The 23665-nt window shown below is 44.4% G+C and overlaps 1 protein-coding gene across 1 annotated transcript in view; it reads right to left on the bottom strand.

The window, feature by feature from the left end:
- Positions 1 to 17076, bottom strand: part of P2RX3 (purinergic receptor P2X 3) — a 36321-nt gene extending 19245 nt beyond the window's left edge. Inside the window, exons 1-7 of the mRNA XM_020974575.2 lie at positions 16793 to 17076; positions 6503 to 6638; positions 5735 to 5806; positions 3811 to 3874; positions 3193 to 3286; positions 2773 to 2850; positions 114 to 255 (exon numbers count right to left, since the gene is read on the bottom strand). Coding sequence (XP_020830234.1) covers positions 114 to 255; positions 2773 to 2850; positions 3193 to 3286; positions 3811 to 3874; positions 5735 to 5806; positions 6503 to 6638; positions 16793 to 16911 — 705 coding nt within the window. The 5' untranslated portion in view covers positions 16912 to 17076. The remainder of the gene's footprint in view (positions 1 to 113; positions 256 to 2772; positions 2851 to 3192; positions 3287 to 3810; positions 3875 to 5734; positions 5807 to 6502; positions 6639 to 16792) is intronic.
- Positions 17077 to 23665: the final 6589 nt, after the last annotated feature.

Here is a 23665-nt window from a genome sequence, read left to right as displayed (position 1 = left end):
CAGGTTTCTGGACCACCTCCACTCTACAGAAACCCATCGGGCCATAGTGTCACGGGCTTCAGACATTAGAGGAAGTGCTGACACCACATGGGACAAGAGAATGGAGTCCTCACAGTGTTGGCGAGCTTGGCAAAATCTTGTCCGGCAAACTTGACCACGTCGCCCACCCGAAGGATGGGACAGAAGGGGGCAGTTTCAGGGTGGAAATGGCATTTCTTTATGTCTGCAGAGGTGAGGTTGGGTAGCAAGTTTCCCCTGGGAAAGAGCAGGAAAAAAGAGAGAAGAGTGAGAACCTGGGTGAATGGAAAAAAATCAGGGGTGGATTGACAAGGGACAAAGGGGAAAATAGGGTTTTCAGTTAACATCTCCTGGGGCTTGAGGTATCCTGGAGGATTCCTGTGCCAGGGCCAAACCAAAAACCATGCAGTGCAGCCTGAAACAGAGCTCCCAACACAGGACCTGAAGCCAGAGGACAGGAGGACTGGGTGGCTTTGGGTGCCAAAACTAAGAACATTCTTACTCTTAACACGTTGGGGTAAAGACCAGCTAGGGAAGGAGCAAAAAGCAGAGCCCCACCCCAACCCCTCCTAATTGCCTTCTCAGGGCTCAGGGGAGAGGAAGAAAAAGATGTGAGTAGTGACAGGAGATAATCTGGACAGATTTTCACTCAGTTTAAAGACAGAATGAATCATGGATGGGACATAGAATGTTGGAGTTGGAAGGGCCCTTAGAACATAGAACATCAGAGTTGGGAGGGATCTTAGAACATGGAACACTGGGCCTGGGAGGGACCTTAGAACAGCATGTCAGAGGGAAATGGTCTGACACAGCAGAAAACACACTGGCTTAATAGTGTTTTGCTCCGGCTTAACCGAAAGTTTCCTAGCTGTGTGACTTTGCACAGATCCCTCAACCTCCTTTGGCCAGCTGCTTCTGCTGGAAAATTAAGGTACTGAGCCTCTGTGGTCCCTTCCAGCTCTAGAATTAGGGTCCTCTGAAAAACCTGGAAGGGACACCGAGACCTAGAATCTAGAATGTCAGAGCAGAAAGGGATCTCAGGACTGGACTGAGGGAGCTGCCTAGAAAAGTCCTTTGCCCAGGCTCCCAGAGTTCATGAATAGCAGGTTTGAGTCTAGGCCCTCTCTCTCCAAACCCGGAGTAGGCTCCACTATGCCAAACGGTCTTCAATTAAATCAGGCCACAGCAGCCAATGCCACGAACAGATCATTCACACCAGTTCATTGGCTTTATTTATCTGAAAGAAAACAGCCTGTGGAGGGATGTGTTTGTGTTTTTGTAAATTTGGGGGGAAATGTGTAAGCCCAATTACAGTCATTTATAGTCCCATGGCTCATGAGAATAGCCACAACTATGACTTTGCTCTGGATGAGGACATGGGATTACATTCTTCCTCTCAGTAATCTTTTGTCATGGCATGATGCAATTGAGGGCCACGCCTAGAGTCAGGAAGACTCATCTTTGTAAGTTCAAATCTGGCCTTAGACACTTAGCTGTGTGACCCTGGGCGAGTCACTTAAGCCTGTTTGCCTCAGTTTCCTCATCTGTTAAATGATCTGGAGAAGAAAGTGGCAAACCACTCCAGTTTCTTTGCTAAGAAAACCCTAAATGAGGTCATGAAGAGTCGAACATGACCGAAAAACAGCTGAACAACAACCTCACATAGGACCATGACACTCCCTTTCCAGCACTGGGATAAAACTCCCAGAGTCCTTTAGCTTGGTGCCTCTCTCCTGGGGTTAGCTTCCCTCTCCTGCTTCTTCCCAGTAATTGAGGTTGGGTACAAGTGACCACTGAGCAGAGGTGCAGACTGGGCTGTCCGGAAGATGTCCCAGCCTCTCTTGGAGCCCAAGGTCACACAGCTAGTAAGTGTCCGAGACCAGATTTGAACTCAGGAAGATGACTCTTCCTCACTGCAGGCCCGGTACTCTATCTACTGCTTCACTTAGTGGCCCCATCGTCATATATGTAGCTACATAAATATTATTATTATTACCATGATTGAATAATTTGGCGATTTGTAACATTACTCATTTGTACTCCTCTTGGAGTTGGAAGGCCTGGGTTTTAATACTGACTTTGAGGCTTATCATCTGTGAGGCCCCAGCTGAAGCATATTTGCCCTCCCCAAACTTTCACTACCTCTTTCACAGGATAATTGCAGGGAAGGTGAATTATAGGGAAAGTGAATTGTAAATCTTGAAGCCCTAAGTAAATGCTATCGTTGTTTCGTCCAAGCCCAGGAGGACAATGGGCCCAAAAGTATTTGATGATCACTTAGAGGTGGTTCAAGCAAAAGCCCCAAGAGAGGCCTAGGCTTGGGGAAGGATGTGGGAAAGGCCGACCACCTTCCCCAGTCTAAATGATGACAAAGGGCAAAAAGCACACAAAGGAAACAAAGTTAATGTGACCAGGTGCACCTGTCTCTTATGTCCTTGTGTCTAGCTCTAACTTCCTAGATACAGGAAGGGAGGTTGGGGAAGAAGCTATGGATCAGTTCTAAGGGGGAAGAATAAGAGGAGAAGAGCAAACAAGTTGTGGATTGTGAAAAATGGAGAAGGAACAGAAAGCTGTGGATCAGATTTTAGAGGGGAGAATACATGGGAGGAAGGGAGGGATCTGTGAATTGGGTTCTAGGTAGGAATGCTGAGGAAAAAGAGGGAAGGAAACTGCCCAGTGGGTTTTAGGTATGGAAGATGAGAGATGTGGGGAGGAAGCTGCTGGCTGGGTTCTAGGTCCAGACCAAGGACTCACTTCTCAAAGTCGAAGAGAGGGAAGCGGATACTGTTCTTGATGAAGATGGTGAAGTTCTCGGCTTCCATCATGACAGGCCTGCAGAATGAAAGCAGAACCCTGAGTTCTTCCTGGAGAGGTGGGGAAGGGAGTTGATCCCCCAAAGGGTAAACAGACATGGCCCCAAGTCTGTAGAAATGGGGCCTTTCAGTATTAAAGGGAAACCCTTTCAGAACCTCTGTCCTCGGGTGGGAGGACTCAGGGAGGAAAATGGAGGAAAGTCAACAGGCAGGCAAGGGGACCCCTCCTGCTCCCCAAGCCCCAAGAATAGGGACTTCCCCGGGAGTCTACAAGGGCACATGCTGGGAAGTCAAGGTGACTTGGGGGCTAAATCGTCTTCTTCCATCTTGCTCAGGGGGATCAGAAGGCTTCAGCTCTTACATCTTCACTGTGTCAACCTCCACAGGACACCAGCCTTGGATTTCACAGGTTTTTAGCTTCGAGCTATAGTTCACACAGCGGCCAGTGAGAATGCCTGGGAGAAAATAATGGCCACATCACCCAGGGATCCATCCTATTGCCCTCTCCCACCTTCTACCCCCACCTATTTGAGCTAGGAGGGTCCAGATTGGGATGTACCAGAATCAGCCAAACCACTGGAGAAAGATAATTGATCAATTACCAGTTGTGCCTTGGAAATTGGCCAAAGCTACAATCTAGGCTTGACTGTTTCACTGATTGTCTAGACCTTAGAAATTACTAATTTGTAGATTAAACTGAAAAGTTTGTCATAGGTACATTTTTTTGGGTGGAAAACCAGTTGTTCAACATTTACCAGGACACCATTGGACAGGGTCTCTATAACAGGAAGACCAGCCGGGGGTCAGAAGGAGTCAGAATTGTACCTGAGGGGACAGCCACATCTGTCTCTTCCTTTCCCCTGTATTCCTAACCTTGTTAGAAAATGGGTAGATTTGCTACTTAGCCCCCTTCTGCCCTAGCTAGTGAACACTCTGCCGGGATTAGGTTCTCCCTAAACATTAGCACAGTCACACTCACCTCCACCAGTGAAACTCTCGGCCCGGCAGTCCCTGTCTGTGGTACAGGCATACTTCTCTTCATTCTGCAGAGACACGACCAGGAGCAGATGCTATGATGGAGCACCCCTTTCTCCCTACCTCTCAGAACCCCTCAGGGGGTCAGTGGCCAGGCTCCCCACTTCCTTCTCTCCTCTGCAGTCTATCCTTCACACAGCTGCCAATGAGTGTTCCACACATCTGACCATGTTACTCCTCTGCTCAAACAACGTCAATGGTTCCTTATGGCCTCTGTTCAGTGTTTAAAGCCCTTCAGAACTGGGCTGCAATCTCTTCACACAGTCCACATTCCAGCCAGACTGGCCTCCTTGCTATTTCCTATGTCTCCCACCCTTGGGCCTTTTCACAGACTGGCCTCCACGCTTCAAAAGCTCTCTTGCCTCACCTCTGCCTCTTGGGACCCCTGCTTTCCTTTAAAATGTAGCTTATGTGCCCTGGCCTTCAAGAGACCTTGCCCCAGTCACAGGGGATCCATCTTCCAAGAAATTACTTTGCATTTCTTTTGTTCATACGTTACAATTACTTCTCTCTGCAGGCATATTCTCCTCCCCTATCCCCATCTCCTCCCTCCAGAATATAAGCCCCTTTAGGGCAGGAACCATTTTGTTTTAATCTGTACATCCCCAGAGCCTAGCACTGGGCCAGGCACCTCCTCAGGGTTTAACAAATGCTTATTGAATTCAGTCCATCAGCCAGCATTTACTGAGTACCTACCATTATGTGCCAGGAACTTTGCTAGGCACCGAGAACACAAAGATAGCAACAAAATATTCCCTGCCCTCAGGCAGCTTACACTGTATCAGGGTAGATACAGTGTGCTTATATTACATTATACTATATTGTATCAGATTATATTATATTATGTTATATTGTCTTATTATATCATATCATATTATATTGTTATACTCTATTGTATTCTATTGTGTTATATCATATTGTATCATATAATACAGTATAGTGTGTATATTACATATACATATACATATACATACACATATATAAGATGATTTTAATGAAAGGGGAGGGCAAGTGCTGGCTGATTGGAGGTGGGGGAATCAGGAAAGATCTCACATAGAAGGTGGTTTTAGAGCTGAGCTTTGAAGGAAACTAAGTATTCTAAGAGGTAGAGGAAGGAGGGAAAGCCTTTAGGCTTAGAGACTGAATGGAGTAGAATCAGTCTTTGTCTCTTTGGGGAGGGCAGAGGTAGGAAAAGGGTTGTTGGCCCCCAGACATGAAGCAGGTCAGAGAATTCATTTCCCATGTTCTTGACTCTGACCATGGTCTTAACTACTCTAAGCCCTCACTGCTCTGGACTCAGCCACTGTCACGGAGAAAAGTGAGGGCTGTGGTGGGTGGGAGCTTTCTAAGGGAAGTGACTTCAGAAGCTGGAGGGCAGGGCTGGCTACACATGGATGTCGTTCACACACACACACACACACACACACACACACACACACCCCTACCTCACAGGCCTATAGTCCACATAAATGTGGCAAACTGAAGTAATTACATCTTGCAGACTGGATCCTGCACCTCCCTTCTCTATAATCTCCTTCACACCTTATTGTGATTCTTGGTTTTGAGCCTGCTTTCTCTTCTGCCACTGCCTCTTACTTCTGCCCCTTTCAGCTCCACAGTCCATCTGGACAAGTCTTGCTTTACTCCTACTGTGTCTCCAACCTCTCCATCTGCAGGAACTTCTCCCTAGCAATTTCACTCCTTCCCATCCAAGCAGCACCATTGTCCCCATCGATATGACATCCCCTAGAGCCCTGGCTTTCTCTTCCTTAAAAGCGTACTTTTCTGCCTCCCTTGGCTAATGTCCTCCCTTTATTATCATTATTGCTATCTTTATTTCCTCCCTTCTCCACCTCACCAGCTCTCACCTCTGGGCAGAATCCTTGCCTCTGGTTTTCAGTGATGATCAATTTGGTAATGATGACAAAGACAGAGGTCCCCTTTGAAGTAGAGGATGGCAGAGAAAAAATGCAATCATAGTTTGAAAAAACCCCTCACATTTGTAATCTCTTACATTACATTTTCTAAAGTGTTCTCATAGATATCCCTGCCCTTGATTCTCTCCAAAATCCTAGGTTTGAATCCTACCTCTGGCACTTATTAGCTGCATGATCATCACTAAATTACTTTGCCTTTCTGAGCCTAAGTTTTCTCTTCTGCAGAATGGGAATAACAATACCTGAGGTATTTACCTCATAAGATTATTGTGAGACTCAAATGAGATCTTATATTTATGGTTGTTGTAAACTCAAAGTCCTTTGTAAGTGTTCACTATTGCTGTTCATATCAGGTAGGACAACATTATTATCTCTATCTAGTGGGTGAAGAAACTGAGGCCCAGAAAGGTTTAGTCACTTACTCAGGGAAATATAAAGCAAAAATTATAATTAAAACCCAGTTTTCCTTATTCTCAGGCCAGTACTTATAATGGTAAGACCCTCCCTTATACCAATAGGTAATTATCATTCCCTCAAATCTTAGGGATCTAGGGGGACCTGAATTCAGTCACCTCAAGACCTTCCACTATCTCTGGCCTAGAGTTGAGTATCACTCTGCCTCTTTTTCCTCTTTTTTTTCCCCCCAGACCTCCCCATTATGGCCTCCCTCATCCACATGCCCTTCAGAAAGGGTTTTACCTGGGGTGGGGTCACGTAGTCAGATACATCCATGACTCGGTTGGCATAGTGTCCAAAGCCCTTCACCTTGGTCACCACTGAAGACTCAATGGCTGTATCCCGTACCTGGTATGCTTTTTCATGTAAGAACACCCACCTGAGGCCAGGAGAGAAGGAGAGAAAGAGGCCCCAAGGTCAACAAACCTAGAGCCCCTCAAACTTACAACCCCAAACAGATTGGGATGACCACTCTACCAAACCAACATGTCTTCTCTGCTAAACCTGCAATGGAATATTTTCAATTTTCAAAAACAGAAGAAATGCCAGGACAACAGGTCTCCTGCCTTCACAAGACCACCATGTGATTATTTATGCCTTATAATAAGACAAGGGGTCATAAGATTTAGAACTAGAAAAGACTTTCAGAAGGTCATCAAATCACAGAATGTGAGTTGGCAAGGAGATTCAACCACCAAGAGTCACCTGTAGCTGAACTTGAATCACTTCTACAACCTACCCACCAAAACCTACCCAACCCTTGTTTACAGTTCTCCAGCAAGGGGAAACTAACTCTCTTTCAGGCAGCCTATGCCATTTTTTTGGTAGCTCTGGTTGACAGACAGTTCTTCCTTACATAAAGGCTGAATCTTTCTTAACCCCTCACTTTTAATGCTAGTAATCCTTCCCTCGAGATCACCTCCTATATGCCTGTTTATGCCTTATGTGTACATACTTATTTGAATATCATCTTCCACATTAGAATGTGCACTTCTTGAGTGCAGGAACCATGTTTTGTTCTCAGTGAGTGACCCTAAGGGCACCTGTATGTATCCTCAATACCTGGCTGTATGGCAGATGTCTAATAAATGCTTATTGACTTGACTTGTTGACTAAATCTGTCTCTCTCCTACTTCAATTTAGCAGGTGGTTGTTAAGCAGCTACTTTGTATTAGGCACTGGGTGGGGATGCAAAGATTTTTTTTTAAAGTAGTTCCTGTCCTCAAGGGAGTTTACATTCTATTGGGGAAAAAACATCAGGCACACAGAAAAACTAATTTAAAATGTATACAAAGTAGATTAAAAAGGGCTTTGATATTGCAAAATTCAAAAGAACCAGCTTGGCCCTAAAGAAAAGACAAGAGAAGAGATAAGATACTTCCCTCCTCCTTTGCAGAGATGGGTGTGGGGGCAGGGAAGGAATCCATAGGTATAAAACGTTGCATATACTGCAGGCTTATATATATATATATATGTATATGTGTATATATATATGTATATATATGTGTATATATATACACATATATATACACACATATATACACACACATACACACACATATATACATACATACATACATATACATATATGTGTGTATATATAATATATATATATATATATATATATATATATATATGTATGTTTAGCTAATTTTCCCCTTTCTCTTTTTTCTTTTTTAAATGGCTATAAGAGAAGGCTCTATAGGAAGGGGAGTGGGAAGAATATAGGAAGAAATTTAGGCAATGCAAAAATAAGATGTCAGCAGAATTTATTTTCTTTTTAAAAGGACTCTCAGAACTTATGGGGATAGCAGGATCTCCACCCTTTCTACCACCTGGAGGGAATGTTGCCTATAGGATGTGGTAATTGAGGTGAGCCTTAAAGACAGCTACAGATTCCAAGAGGTGGAGGTCAGAAGGGAGAATATTCCAGGCATGAGAGATAGCCTGGGCAAAGGAAGAGAGGTGGGAAATGGAAAAAATCATACTGGGAGACAACAACGATGAAGATGAACACAATGAGGTCCAGATTGGGGAAATGATTTGTCCACGCTTATGTCAGTAGCAAACATTGGGATTGGAACCCAGGTCCTGTGACCTGAAATCCAGAGCACCACATTGCTATTCAACAGCATCCTTCCTCAAATGTTACCCAGAACTGAAGACAATACTCCAGACTGTGTTCTGACTAGGTCTAGAGTACATGTGGTCAGGCTCATCTATTCTTCCCCCCTCCCTTTATGGATCAGTAACCAAAGCCAGAGGAAGTATAGTGACTTCCTCAAGGTAATCACTTAGCTAATAGATGAGGAAACTGAGGCCCAGAGAGGAGCTTGCCTACAGTCACACAGGCAGAAGGTAGCAGTGGAGGATTGGAATCCAGGTTTCCCTGACTCCCAATTTGGGTCTCTTCTCATTACAATATGTTGCCTCATAAATCTTTCTTCTGATTGGTTGTTTACATGTTGGAGGTCTCTAAGTTAGAAGAATAAATGCTGTAAGTTTCAGCTGTGACTCTTGGACTGGTTAGAGAGTCTGGGGCAGGGATGTGCCTAGTCCAGAGCAAGTGGGACACCTGAGTAAGCTTAAAACAGTCACGGCTTGAAAATGAGCCCAGCTGGACTGCTGGGGGGACATGGGTTTGGGTTGTAGTTTATAAGGTTGTGAAAGGGGCGGAGCACTCCCCAGAGGTTGGCACCTTCTTTGCAATTAGTCTGTAGTCTTACTGTATTGCCCAGAGCACAGAGGTTAAGTGACTTGTCCAAGGTCACAAGCCCCTATTTGTTGAACCCAGTTCTTTCAACTTATGTCAACTTATGTTTTATACATAGGAAGTATTTAAAAAGTGACTGCTGAATTGAAATGAATTGAATTCAGGCTCACCAAACCAGTTTATGCAAATGTACTGGATGGTGAGATGCTAAGAATGGGGTTGGGGAGAGGAGACAGGCCCACTGTGATGGATTAAGGTTCAACTTCCAGAAGATCCCAAAGAACCATATCCTGGCTGACAGGTGCCCTTAGGATCACTCACAAAGATTCTAGAATGTCAGCAATGGAAAGGATCTTAGAACCTAGAACACTGGAGATGGGATTTCATCTGAGACTAGAGGACGAGACATATATGTAGAGCTGGAAGGTACCTCAAAGGCCTTGTCCCCCAAACTCCTCATTTGATAGCTGAGAAACCTGAGGCCCAAAGAAGTTAAATGACTTGCCCTAAGTCATACTGCTGGCATTATATATATATATATATATCTGAAACAGGATTTGAATCCACATCTACCAGAGTTAAAATCTGGCCTCAGACATTTACTGGCTATGTAACTCTGGGCAAGACACTTAACCCCGTTTGCCTCACTTTCCTCACCTGTCAAATGAGCTGGAGAAGGAAATGGCAATCCACTCCCATGTCTTTGCCAAGCAAACCCCAAATGGGGATCATGAAGAGTCAGAAATAACTGAACTCAACAACGGCTTGCTGACTTCAGGTCTTGCACTGAATGGCGTGAACAACCATCCAGATCTCCACATGGCATGACCTACATCCCTTTTAGGGTACCCACATGCTGGGGCTCTGACCTCAATGCAGTCAGGAGGGAAAGGGGGAAAGAGACCTTGGGCCTGGGTCCCCCCACTTTAACACAGTCTAAACTCCAGCGCAGGGCTTGGGGGAATGGGGAGCAGGGAGAAGGAAGCAGGAGATCTGGGAGACAGAGCCTTGCCCGAAGGTCAGGTGATCAGGATCACAGAGCGAAGTGGCAGGAGGCTTGACCTTTTCCTGGCAGATGAAAGGCGTGCCAGGGTGAGGGACTCCCCGGTGGTAGAAGCACGCTTCAGATACTTCAGGATTCGAAGCCCTGATTTCTGGGCCAGTGCTGCCACCCAGTGGCCACTTGCCTCCACTGATCTGCCCCGTTTTCATTTTGCCTCGTTGGAACCACCCTCCCTACAATGGATGATGGATTTCAGAATGCTCAGCTTGGAGAAGGGAGTCCCCTGAAATCATTTCCCTTCCCCCACTTCCTGCCCACCGTTTCTCACCCACCTTTTAGGACCACCAAGTGGTAGAGAAACCGCTGCCCGCAAGTGGCTCAAACTATTCTGATGCATAGTGAAAACTCATCATTTAAAAACCCCAACCACTCAGCTGAGATGCCCCAGCGCTCCTGCTCCCAGCCCCTTCCCTGGAACACTCCCTCCTTCACCATGCACACCGTTCCTGACTCCGATTCCTGTCCAACTGGAACCATCGAGCATCTATTAAGCAGCTACTGGGTGCCTCTCTCGTTGTTGGTGCTGGGGGTACAAAAGCAGACAGGAAACAGGTCCTGCCCACTCTCAAAGTGGTGCTATTTTACTTACTGGGAAAAAAATAAGGTAGATACAGATAAATAAATACAAAGCATACCCAGATTCAAAACAAATTAATTTGAGGTGGGGCCCAATAATTACAAGGAGGCGGAGATCAGACCTGCAGTAAGCAGGACTTGGACTAAGCTGAAGTTTTTCCTCTATAGAGCTGCCAAAGTGGTATCACCGAAGCACAGAAGTGGTCGTGTCACTCCCTTGCTCTACAAACTCCTGTAGCGCCCTAGTACCTTCAGGTGAAACACAAACTTTTCTGTTTGGTGTTGACAGCCTTTTACAACTCATTACTCCTTATTATTCTTACTTACTACTCTGTTATTATTATTTGTTACTCATTACCGAACCTTGAGAGTGGGCACTCTTTTGCACGGGCTGTCCCGCATGCCTGGAATGCGCTACCTCCTCACTTCAAAAGAAGCCAAGAATTCTAAAAGGTCGAAGTGAGGAGGAAGTGCATTTCACCCCCCCCCCCACACTACCATTCCATCCAGGAAATTAGTTTGGGTTTGCTTTACATGCATTTTGTATATGTTTGCGTCTGTACTTTGTTTCTCCTGATAGGATAAAGCTATTCTGAGGGCTAAGAATGTTGCATTTTTGTCTTGTATCCCCAGAATTTAGTCGAGTGGCTGGTGCTTAATCAATACTTGTTTGAAAGATATTAGAGATACTAGAAGCAGAGGTGAGGAAGTAGAGCATTGTGGGCATGGGAGAAATCTATGTACAAGCAGAGAGATGGGAGATGGGATATCTTGTACAGGAAACAGTGAAGTTGGGCTGAACCATAGAAGTGTGTGGGAGAGGGCAACATGTAATAAATGGGAAAAGATAGACTGGAACTATGTTACAGGGTCTTCAAGTGCTAAACAGAGGAGTTCGGAATTTATCCTAGAGGCAATAGGAGTGTCACTGAAACTGCTTTCTTAAGCAGTGAAGGGAGACATGGTCAGGACTGTGCTTTAGGAATACCATTTTGGCAACAGTATGGAATGTGGGTGGAAGCGGGGAGAAGCTAGATGCTGGGGGACAGATGAAGAGGCTGCACCAATAGTTCACACATAGGTGAAAAGGACCTGAATCACTATGGTTTTCATAACAGTGGAAAGAGGAAATGGATGGGAATGCTGTTGTGGAAAGAGACTTAGTGAGACTTGGCAAATGAACGGGTATGTGCAGTGAGCTAGAGAGGAACAGCAAGGATGATTCCTAATTTGCTGACTTGAGTGAGTGGAAGAATGGTAACGTCATTGGGAGAAATAAGAACATGTAGGAAGGGTAGTGGGTTTAGGACAGGGTGGTTCTTAACCTGGGGGGCTAAGGATTTCAAAGGGTCTAAGAAAATAGATGGGTAAATTATATCTTCATTTTCACTGATCTATAACTGAAATTTATTATTTCCTTCAATTATGAATTTGGAGAGAAAAAAAAAACTATTATTCTATGAAGGGCCTCCTCATTCTGCCTAATGTGTCCATGACACATTTTAATTTAATAGTAAAGATAAGTGAGTTGACCATTCCTTCCTTCTCAATCCTTTTTGAACTGTTCCTCCCATCTCCTTTAACCAACTCTTGTATGTGCACTTCTTTGGGAACAAACTTCCTAGGCCAGTGAGGATTCCACAAAGATATTTGGACAATTTCTTAACTTGTGGTTTTACATCATGGCCATCACCAAGGCAACTAGGTGTGGTAATATCAAACATTTATATAGCTTGCAAAGTGCTTTACAAAAATGATCTTATTAGAGCCTTACAATGATCTTAGAGGAAGTCAGGTACTGCATTGGATAGAGGGGGCTGAACCTGGGGTCAAAAATATCTGAGTTCAAATTCAGCCTCAGATATGTCCAAGTTGGGTGATCCTGGGTAAGTCATTTGACCTCTGTGAAACAGGGAATAATAATAGAACCTATCTCCCAGCATTGTTGTAAAAGTTCAAATGATATAATATCTGTAAAGCAATCAGCACAATGCCTGGTACTTAGTAAATCCCTCTTTCCATCATCATCATCATCACCATCACGAGAGTGACACTATAGGTATTATCGGCCCCATCCACCATTTTACCAAAAAGGAAACAATCTCAGAGAAGTTAAGTAACTTACTTAAGGTCACACAGCCAGTAAATGAGCCTAGAGACAGGAGTAAAACCCAGGTCATCTGATTCCAGGCCAGGTCCAGTCCTCTTTCCAAAGATACCCACATATTCCTACAAAGACTTCATCCTACCCTCTGTCTAGTAACAGTTCAGGTTGAGGGCCTGGATCTACTTTGGCCTCTACCTCCTTCTTGGCTTCCCTTTACTGTCTAACAGAGAATCTCCCTGGCATAGCCATATTTCAGGAGAAAGAGCCTGGGGACTCTGAGCTGGTAATTAACCAATTGCTTTCATAGCCCTCTACCTCCAGGTGCTTCGAAATGGCCCAGAGGGCTATGTGGAAAGGGAGCCTTAGTGCTCAAGGCTGGTTGCCATCACTAGCTAGCTGTTAAATAACAAATGGGAGACTTTCAGTGGTTCCACAGGGACCCAGGATGCCAGCCAGGCAGTTCCAAACCTGGGGAGGTTTCATTCCTAGGGCAGGGGACTGATCCTGTCCCTTAAAGTCCGAGGCAAGGAGATGGTGCAGGCCTGAGCGTAGTGTTATTGGAAATCCCCCCACTGTTCTGACTTAATATTTTATTCTCATGTTCCTGGTTTATTATTTATACAGTGGAAGGAGGATGGCAGCTTTCTAGCAGGTGGGATATGCGGGAAGTAGACACAACAGGCTAGCCGGCACCCTCCTATCCTTTCCCCAGTGTGGATCTGAGGAGGTTTGGGAGAATGTATTAAGGAGCTGGGGTGTGGGGAGACAGAGAGAGTGGGAGCGGAAAGAGGAAAAGCTGGAACACAGAAGAAAAGAATACAAGGCAAGCCAGAGTGTACAGAAAATGGAGCAGGAAAGTCTACGAGAGCCAGCTGGGTAAAGGACTTAAATCAAGGCTTATTTTGGTGAATGGGGTGATGATGGAAGGACTTTGGGGGATGGAGGTGGATAGGCTCTGAGATGTGACACCTGTAGTCACCCGAGCATCTTGACCGCTAGGTGGCGCCATGATAGAATGTTGGATCTGGAGTCAAGCCGGCCTGAGCTCGAATCCGGGCTCAGACACATGCTAAATCACTTCACTTCTGTCAGCCTCAGTTTTCTTCTTTGAAGACAGAAAACAATAATAATAGCACCTAGTTCTCAGGGTTATTGTGAAGATAAAATGAGATACTATTTGTAAAGCACTTTGTAAACTTAATGGCACTGTATGAACACCAGCTATAGCTAGCTATAGATGGAAAATTCTCTACCAAGAGGGTGAGAAGAATGCTTAAGATGCTGAGCTATGTGCTAGGCAGTTTCCAGGAAGCTCATTCATTCAGTTATTCAGCATCTATTTATTAAGTGCCTACTGTGTGCACAGCAGAGAGGCAACCTGGGATAGTGGGTAGAGAGCCAGTCTTAGCAACAGGAAGACTGGTTCAAATCCCGTCTCTGACGTATATTGGACATTCAGTGTCACCTCCTAGGGGCTTAGAGAACTCTCTAAAGATTATAAATTATGTCTAGAGTTGCTTAGTTTCTGCAATGAAGTCCCCCACATTGGGGAAATTACGACACCCACTTCCACCCCCCCAAAAAACAAAAAAAGGAAAAAAAGAAAACTTAAAGAGAAAAGCTCCCTGGTGAGTGGATAGAATGACTACGAAGACAGTGTCTCAGCTTTTAGGCAGCTTAAATTTGAATGGTGGAAGGGATGCCACATAGCCATGTTACAGTGTAACATGTAAGAGTTGAAAGGCTGCTTAGAGACCACCTACTATAACCTCCTCCCAACTTAATAGATGAAGAACTAAGGCCCAGAGATTAAGTCATTTGTCTTTCAACTATGTGATACTCCCTTGGGAAAGATCCAGAGCTGTGATTTCATGAGTGTGGGGAACTCCAGGTATGTAAACCCCTTCCCCTGACGCAGGTCAGCGAGTCTTCTGAAAGTTGGAGAGCTGTCTCTAGTGCTAGGACTATAGTTACACTGCCAGTATGTGTCAGAGGCAGGTGTTGAACCCATGCCTTTCGTGACTCCAAGTCTGACCTATTGACCACACTGCTGAGTCTCTGCCTTACGCACCCTAGGTAGTTACTACAAGGACCAGGTTTGTCAATTGATTCACTTTGTCTTTGGAGGTATTCTTCCAAGTCAAGTCCTAATCTTTGAGGGCAAAAACAAATGCCCTTCCTTGCCAATTTGCCCTTCCTGCCATTCTTCCCTTCCCCATCCTCACAATAATAGCCAGGATTTATATAGTGCTTTAAGGTTTGCTAAGCGCTTTACATATGCTATCTTATTTGATTTACAGATGAAGAAACTGAGGCTGAGGAACTGTGACTTGCCCAGAGTAACACAGTTAGGAAGTGTCTACAGTGAGATTTGGGCTTAGGTCTTCCTGACTCCAAGTTCAGTGTTGTATCCATCGGGCCACCTAGCTGCTTCATGCTCCTGGATTCTGGCTCTTTCCTTCCTTTCTCCATCATCATCTTTTAAGGGCTAAAGTTCAACTGGCCTTCCTCTGGCTTCTTCCTGAGGGGGAGGTGTTCTGGCTTCTCCACATCAAGCCCCATCCATCTCTGGCTCTGACAGATCCCCATGGGGCAGTCCATCCAGTTACATCAATACACTCAGCCCAGTCCTCTCCCCTCCCCTAGCTTGGTGTAGTAGCACTGTCTGTCTCACACACACACACACACACACACACACACACACACACACACGCACACGCACACGCACGCCAGTGCACCTACCACCTCCCTTCCATGGATGAACAGAATTTCTCACACACTCCGATGCACTCACATTTGGAAATGCTCACAGAAACACACACCTGTCCTTACATATCGATGACCTCAAACACGGACTCATACCAACAGATGTCTCAGCATGCATCCTAGCAACTTTACACATTCCTCCAATCTTCTGAACATACGGGACCACACACAAGCCTAAGTGCCTTCTCCTCATCTCTTCTGACTTCTTCTCTTTTTGACGAAGGGTCTAATGTGAGAGTACAACTACCCAGCCTGAAAGGGACCTCTCCTGAGATCAGCTTGTGATTTTTACCCCACAGCGGCCTCCTGGAGCAGGTGGAGGGCAGACAGTCTGCCCAGAGCCCTTTAGTATGGGGTGGGGTCGCCTCCCTGGGACCTCGAATCTCCCAAAGGGGGATCGATTAGAGCTCTCCGCCCAGGATCTATCTTTCGACACAGGGCCAGCGGCTAAGTACACATTAGATGGATGCTTTTTTGATAAGGACGATAATTTCCTGTTTCCTAAGGAGTGAAGAGAGGAACAGAGTAACTGTAGGAATTGCCTCTCAACCCAGCCTCCCTCCTCTCCCTCTTAGTAACTTTGGCTCTGCCTAACGGCTATTACGCCTGTGTGCCCTAGGGCATGTCTTCCTCAAAGCCCTCCTCTCCTTAGCTCCCAGACAAGGGCAAAGAATGCCCTGACTTTTTTAACAGCCCCCTGCCCTCATTCCTCCTCATTCCCACCCCTAGCCCCAGTTCCATTCCTTCCATCAGCTTTCCTTTCATTTTTGCTTCTTACCACAGAAGGCAATTACCAGTTCCAAGCCCAATTTTGAATCTTTCCTCTCCATTTTCAGCCCTGTATCCTTCCCACCCCTACCTCACTCTCTTAATCTCTTCCCCCTCTGGCCTGCCTGACCTTCTTACTTGACTTTTGGGACATGCCTGGGTGCTCCTCCCCACTTCCTATTCACCAAGGACTTTTTTTTCTGTGGGGGGTGGTTTGGGGGTTTGTGCCCATTTCCTGGCACGGGAGATGAGGAAGGGCTAAGACAAGACCCGTACATGACCTCTAGCCCCACAGAAGGGGCACAATTCGAACCTCACTCCCTGAAATGTGCAGAATCAAGGCTCCAAATTGGGTATGGGACTCATTCTTTCAGAACCTGTCTCCTGGGATGAAGAGCCTCCCTCCTAAAAGAGGAGAAGCCTTGAAGGAGGAATCAAAACAATGGGGTGAGGTGAAGAGAGCGGGAAAAGAGCACCCCTCCCTAATTGAGTAGGGACAGAACTGCCCTCACCCCACTAGGCTGGTTAGCATATACTCACCCCACAAAGTAAGAGATGATGAGAAGCTGCACAGCTCGATTGATGACCCCAATGGTCCAGCTCTTTACCACCACTGACTTGGTGGTCTCATAGGTGAAGAAGTCTGAGACGCAGTTCATGCTGAGAAAGCTCAGAAGCAGCTGCCCCGAATCAGAGACTGATAGCAGCCCCCTGGTCTCAGGGCGGAGAGGACGAAGGAGAGAGTAAAAGGGGGTTTAATGAGGAGGTAACTGGGGGGGGGGGGGCAGGAAGCCTTTAAACCAGGAAACACTAGCACTTACCCCTGTCTCAGCTCCCTGGCCACTCAGGCTGTTTAGAGCCCAGGGCGGGGACCCCTCTTTTTGTTCGATCTCCACCCCCCTCAAGTGATGTCACGGGGGGGGTGGGTGGGTTCTAAAGTATCTCCAATCCTGGATTCTGAATTGATGATCTTGGCCCCCTGGGACTTCTGATTTATCTACACTGTTTACTGCCTCTGCTGTAAGCTTGGCCGCTCTGATCTTGCCTTTCCATCCTCCCCCCAAAAGCCTCCCTGCATCCCAGCTCTGGGTTCTTATCACTATTATGAGGACAGAGGCTATGCCTAATTTATCTTTACATCTCCCCCAAGTATTTAGCACAGTGGGTTGCACATAATATGTGTTTAATTAATATCTGTTGAATGAATTAATGAATGTTTCATGCTCCTTATCTTGTCCTATATACCTCATCTCCCCGAAACTCTAAATACAATTAATAATCTCCATTCTCTATCCTGCAGGCTTCCTTATCTTAGTGTTAAAGCACATCAGAAGGAACCCAGAGAGCACTGCCATGGATTGTGAAGTCCTGGACAAGAACAGCCCCCCAAAAATACAGGGGCACAGGTGCTATTGTGAATAGAAGTTAGGTCTGGATTTGGGAAATGGCTGACTGAATAAGAAGATTTTCTCTGAACTCTGGCTTAGAATATAGGAAGGATGGGCTCTTCCTTCTATATTCTATTCCTAGAATATAGGAAGGATGGGCTCTTGGCCAGGGATGGAGTGTGCCTAATGAGGTACTGTAAAAATGTATGTATCTGCAATTTTCTAGAACCTATCAAGCAAGCTTCAAGCTGAAAACTAAAGGGAAGGGAGAAAACTGTTCACATCGATCTGGCTGACCAGATATCACAGAGAGTGGAAGGTATGGCATAGGAAGAATATTAATGGAGACTAAGTATTCTAAATATGCCCAAGGAGAATACAGTGCAGCAAAAACAAAATATGGCACCTATACACAAGTGTGCAAAGCATAGGTAATAAATAGGGTAAAGTGGGGAACCAAATGCAAGGAGGCATGTTTGGCTTCCAATGGAACAAAAACATAATTGTAACCTGGAAGAAAAGGAGGCGCTATCTAAAGAGGCCAGATGTGGATATACTGGGAATTCTCTGATCAACTTAGATTTTTAAAAAGACATGATCAGGAGATAGGAGTAAGGACAGGTAACTAGGGATGAATAAGAATGACTGGACTGGATCTGTAGGAAGCATGTCCAGAGCTCTAAAGGTCAGAATGACCCAAGGATGATGATAAATACAAAGGTCAAGAAAAAGGGCTTTTTAAGTTATTTTGAGTATATCAGGAATATCAAAGAAGGGATAAGCATAGGGCTCAGGTGACAACGGATAAGAGAGAAGGGAGAATGACTGAGATTGAATTTTGCTTCTTTTCTCTGCCAAGGAATGAGATGCTTAGAGTGGAAAGGAACAGATTCTTAGTTAGCAGGGACATGCATCTTATGGTAGGTGAGGGCATGGCAAGGGAGACACATTCAGTGAAGTACCAGTCCGGATAAACTGCAGTTGAGGGCACTGAACATTCAGAAAGACATGATGGTGAAGTTCTTGTCAACAGGGAGGGCTAAGGAGGAGCTGCAGCGTGAGAGCAGCTGTCATTCTAATGACAGACCCAAAGAATATTTACGAATGGGTCAACATCCACTTTCAGAGAGCTCTCTAGCAGAGTTCCTCAGGGATCTGTGCTTGACCCTGAGCTGGACTACATATGTGTTTCAATGGTTTTTATACAACTGGAATGTGGAAGGGAGAACTCACATGTTGGCTGCCACAGTCCAGTTCTAAAAAAGATGCCAACACCCTATTGATCAGAATCTAATAAGATGAAATTGAATTAGGATAAATGTAAAGTCCTAGATCTGGGTTGGAAATCAATTTTCTAAGTCCAGTACAAGAGGGGCACAACATCCTAAAAATGTCTCAGGAGCTTTAGGGACCACAAACTGGGTGGGATACAGCTACGTGACCTAGTAGCCAAAGAAGCTAAAGTGATCTCAGAATGCATTCTGAGTTCCAGAATAACAGTTAATAACCCTGCCTCGTTTTGCCCAGATCAAACTAAGTCTGGGATAGCACATTTTAGGGGGAGTATCGACAAGCCGGAGGATATCCTGAGGAGGGTGACTAGGACATCAAGGGGCCTGGAGACTGATTGAGTGAGGAAATTTAGAAAGGTTAGCCGGGCAAAGAGAAGACTGGGGGCGGGGTGGCAAAAGCTTTTGTCAAAGGTCTAAAGAGATATATCTCTTTATACCTGATATACATAGATATAGATTATATATGAAATATGTATATATATGTTATATATATATACACACACACATACACACACACATACACACACACACACAAATATATATATATATATATATCGAGTAAGAGGATGAAACCAGTGTCACATAGGCCCAAAGAACGGTGCAAGAACCAATGGGTGGGATTTGCAGGGAGGCAGATTTAGGCTTGACGTAAGGAAAAACTTGGCAGCCTCAGGAGGCAGTGACACTGCCCTAGCCATTACACTCATTTTATAGATGATGTAACTGAAGCCCAGGAAGATGAAATGATTTGCCCAGCATCACACAGGTAGTAACAGGCAGGGTTGGGATTCACACTCAGGTCCTGTGACCCTTCATTCACTGCCCCTTCTACCACATCAGGCTGCTTCCTGTGTAGCCAAGGAGATTCCTGTTCAGGTAGCAGTAGGAGTAGATGACATCTGAGATCCCTTTCAACTCTGAGGTTCTATGATTCTGTGGAGACCTGCCTCTTGCCCCACTTCTGCCCACTTAGTACTTGATGGACCTTGAAAAGTCCCTTAAATTTTCTGAGTCTCAGTTACCAAATAGCCTATAAAGTTCATTGTAGCTGTAAATCCAATGATCCCGTGATTAGTCTTCCCCTGAGTTCAACAAATCGTGGTATAATCATGTAACACAATACTATAATCCAATTACGGATATGTGTGAGAAATACAGAGAAACTGTTATGAAATAATACACAGTGAAAAACAAAGATCCAGAGCAATGGAATCCACACAAACCATAGTGATACGAGGAAGAGGACATGAGAAAGAATGGACAGATCATGATGGTGATTTAGGAGGGACGGACTGAAATAAAAATATCATAATGCATTGAAACACGTTATTTAAATGTAAAAAAGTAAATTTAGATTTACATATTAATGGTTAGTGTTGTTTCTGATAAGACATTTAATAGTTTTTTTAAATGTTTTACCAATGCATTTTGTCTTTATAACTAACATTTTAGCCTACCAGATCAGAGCGAACCCTCCCTTTTCGACAAAGAAAAACAATTAAGTAAAAAAAAAAATCTGATCCAATGACCACATCTGACAATATAACATTATACCCTATTTACTTCTCTGCCAGGAGTGGGGAGGCAGAAAATATTTAATTTAATTTTCTAAGAGAGAGACAGACAGCAGCTGAAGAAAAATGTAGGATGACTTTCTTGAGGGAATGAAAGTTGGGTCTGATATTTGATTTGTGAATCCTAAACACCGTCTTGCTATTCACGACGCAGTGAAAAGCTGGCTGGATTTGAAGACAGGAGGCCAGGAACAGAATGTCATTTCTGACCCTTAGCTTAGTGACCACGGCAAGTCAATAAGGAAAATGAAAAAGGAGTATTTAATGTATTTTTTTTAATTCACAGGAGAAAACAAAGTGAAGAAGAACATAACAGAGCCATTTTGTTACTACCCTGTTGAGTTATAAATCAAGAAAATAATAGCTAGCATTTACATAGCACTTTAATGTTTGCAAGTGCTTTGCAAATATTTCATTGAGCCTTACAATGACACTGGGAGGTAGGTGATATCATTATTCTCCTTTTACAAATGAAGAAACTGAGGCAGGTACTGGGTAAGTGACTTGGCCAGGATCACACAGATAGCAAATGTCTGAGGCTAGTTTGAATACAGGTCAGCTCTCTTTCTACTGCACCCCCTAGCTCCTACAGAAAACAAACATTTTGTTAAGAAAGAAACAAGATATAGAAGTTCAATAGCTTGCTTGTTCTCTTTTTTCTTTTTTGAACTCATTTTTTAAATCATTTTTTAACTCATCTAACTCATTTTGTGTTGAAAAATAGAGGAAAGGACCCATTTGTACAAAAATACTTATAGCAACTCTTTTTGTGGTGGCTAAGAATTGAAAATTGAAGGGATGCCCATCAATTAGGGGATGGCTAAACAAGGCGTGGTATACGATTGTGATGGAATATTATTGACAAGAAATGACAAGTAGATCCACAACCAGAGAAAGAACTACGGAGTCTGAATGCAGATCGAAGCACACTACTTGCTCTTTTTCTTCTTCTATTTCATTTTGTTTCTTCTTTCTCATGGTTCCTCCTATTGGTTCTAATTCTTTTTTACAACATGAAAATGTGAAAATATGCTTAATATGAATATATGTATAGAGCCTCTAGCAGATTGCATGCGGTCTTGGGGAAGAGGGACGAGACGGAGGGGGAGAAAATTTAAAACTCAAAAGCTTACAGAAGTGAATGTTGAAAACTAAAAATAAATAAATTAATAATAATAAAAAAAGAAATGACAATTAGGATGATTTCAGAAAAACCTGGAAAGACTTACATGAGCTGCTGCAAAGTGAACAGAACCAAGAGAATGTTGTACGCAGCACCAAGCGACACTGTACGATGATAGACTGTGAATAACTTAGCTATTCTCAGCAATAACGATCATCCAGCACTTCCAAAGGACTAGCGATGCAGCATACTACCCACCTTCAGAGAAAGAACTGACATTGGCTGAATACAGACTGAAGCATGCTGTTTTTCCACTTTCTTTCTTTCATTCTTTTTCTTTTATTTGTGTCTTCCTGTACAAAATTATTAATATGGAAATGTTTTACATGACGCACACGTATAACCTATATCTGCTTACTGTGGAGGGGAGGATAGAATTTGGAACTCAAAACTTTAAAAAACATGTTAAAAATTGTTTTAGCATGTAATTGGGGGAAATATAAATAATATATGTAAATATATAAAAATATGAAATACATAAACATGTGTGTGAATATATAAACTATATAATACATAAAAAATAATTAAAGAAAATGAGGCTTCACTTACGTTCTCTGTAATGTCTAAATGATATTCATATCTCTCTAGCCACCCAGGCAGCTTGCTGGGGAAGGACTTTGCAAACCTTAGAGGGCTGAATAAATGTGAATCGTTATACCCAGAGGTGTCCCACGATTTGCATTGTGGGTAGCAGTCCCAGCTCTGGACTCCTGCATCCTGTCTACAAGTAAAGGACACTGGATTTGAAATCAGAGGATCTGAGTTTGAATGCCAGCTGTGATGTTTCTCAACTAGGTGGCCTTGGGCAAGTTTCTCATCTACAGAATGAGGGATCGGGGCTAGATGGCACTAAGGTGCCTTCTAGCTTGAAAGCTATGGTCTGATATTCTCAAATGTGCCCAGTAGAAAATCACGTTAACGGACACTGTCAGAAGGATGGTGTGGTTCAGTGGAAAGGACATTGGGCACAGATGCAGGAGGCCTGGGTTCAAATTCTAACTTTGAATCTTATTGGATCGTTTGACATTGGCCAAGTCCCTTAACCTCGGTGAAATGATTTTCTTATTTCTTAGATTGCGGGATCAGCATTGGGTAGGGCCTTAGATGTCATCTGGTCTAATTTCCTAATTTAATAGAAGAGGAAACTGAGGCCCTGGGAGAAGGGATTTGCCCTGTGTAATCTTACACAGGTTTTAGATGGCAGAATTGAGATTTGTACCCTGGTCCTCTTATTCCAAATCCAGCGTTCTTATATTGGGGGTGGGGTGGGGTGATATATGTGGTGCAGTGGATAAAGGTCAGGACCTGGAGTCAGGAAGAGCAGAGTTCAAATCCAGACTCAGATACTTACCAGCTGTGTGACCCTGGGCAAGTCACTTCACCCTGTTTGCCTCAGTTTTCTCATCTGTCAAATGAGCTACAGAAGGAAATGGAAAACCACTCCAGTATCTTTGCCAAGAAAATCCCAAATGGGATCACAAAGAGTCAAACATGACTCCACAACAACAGCTTACATGGAAGCCATACACATTTATTATTATTATTATTATTATTATTATCATTATCATGTTCCTGTAGGCTACAAGTCTGGTGGGAAGCACTTAGCTCTGCACCATCAGACAGTCTCCTAAGACCCCTCCCTGTCCTGCGCTAGGAATGAGTGGGTAGGAGCTGCACCCAGGGACTGTGGAAACAGGGATTGCTTCTGGCTGCTGCTATCCCGAGAGCTGCCAAATCAGTTCTGGTTCCACCGTGAACCTGACACCGGAGATCGAACCCGACACTGAAATCTGCTCGCTTGCCTCTCTCCACGGGGAGTATATGGATTGTGATTATGGATGGGAGTTCGGGAGGACAGACAGCGCGTCTGCGCTTCTAAAAGCTACAGCTCCACGCTTTGGGGTAGCGGGAAGTCGGCTGCGAACTCGCTCCATCGGCCCTTTCCGGGCCTCAGTTTCTTCATATGTAAAACGGAG

The sequence above is a fragment of the Phascolarctos cinereus genome, unplaced genomic scaffold, assembly GCF_003287225.1.
Source record: "Phascolarctos cinereus isolate Bilbo 61053 unplaced genomic scaffold, phaCin_HiC Scaffold_9;HRSCAF=440, whole genome shotgun sequence".
Taxonomy (NCBI): domain Eukaryota; kingdom Metazoa; phylum Chordata; class Mammalia; order Diprotodontia; family Phascolarctidae; genus Phascolarctos; species Phascolarctos cinereus.
This window is presented reverse-complemented; position numbering and strand designations above follow the sequence as displayed.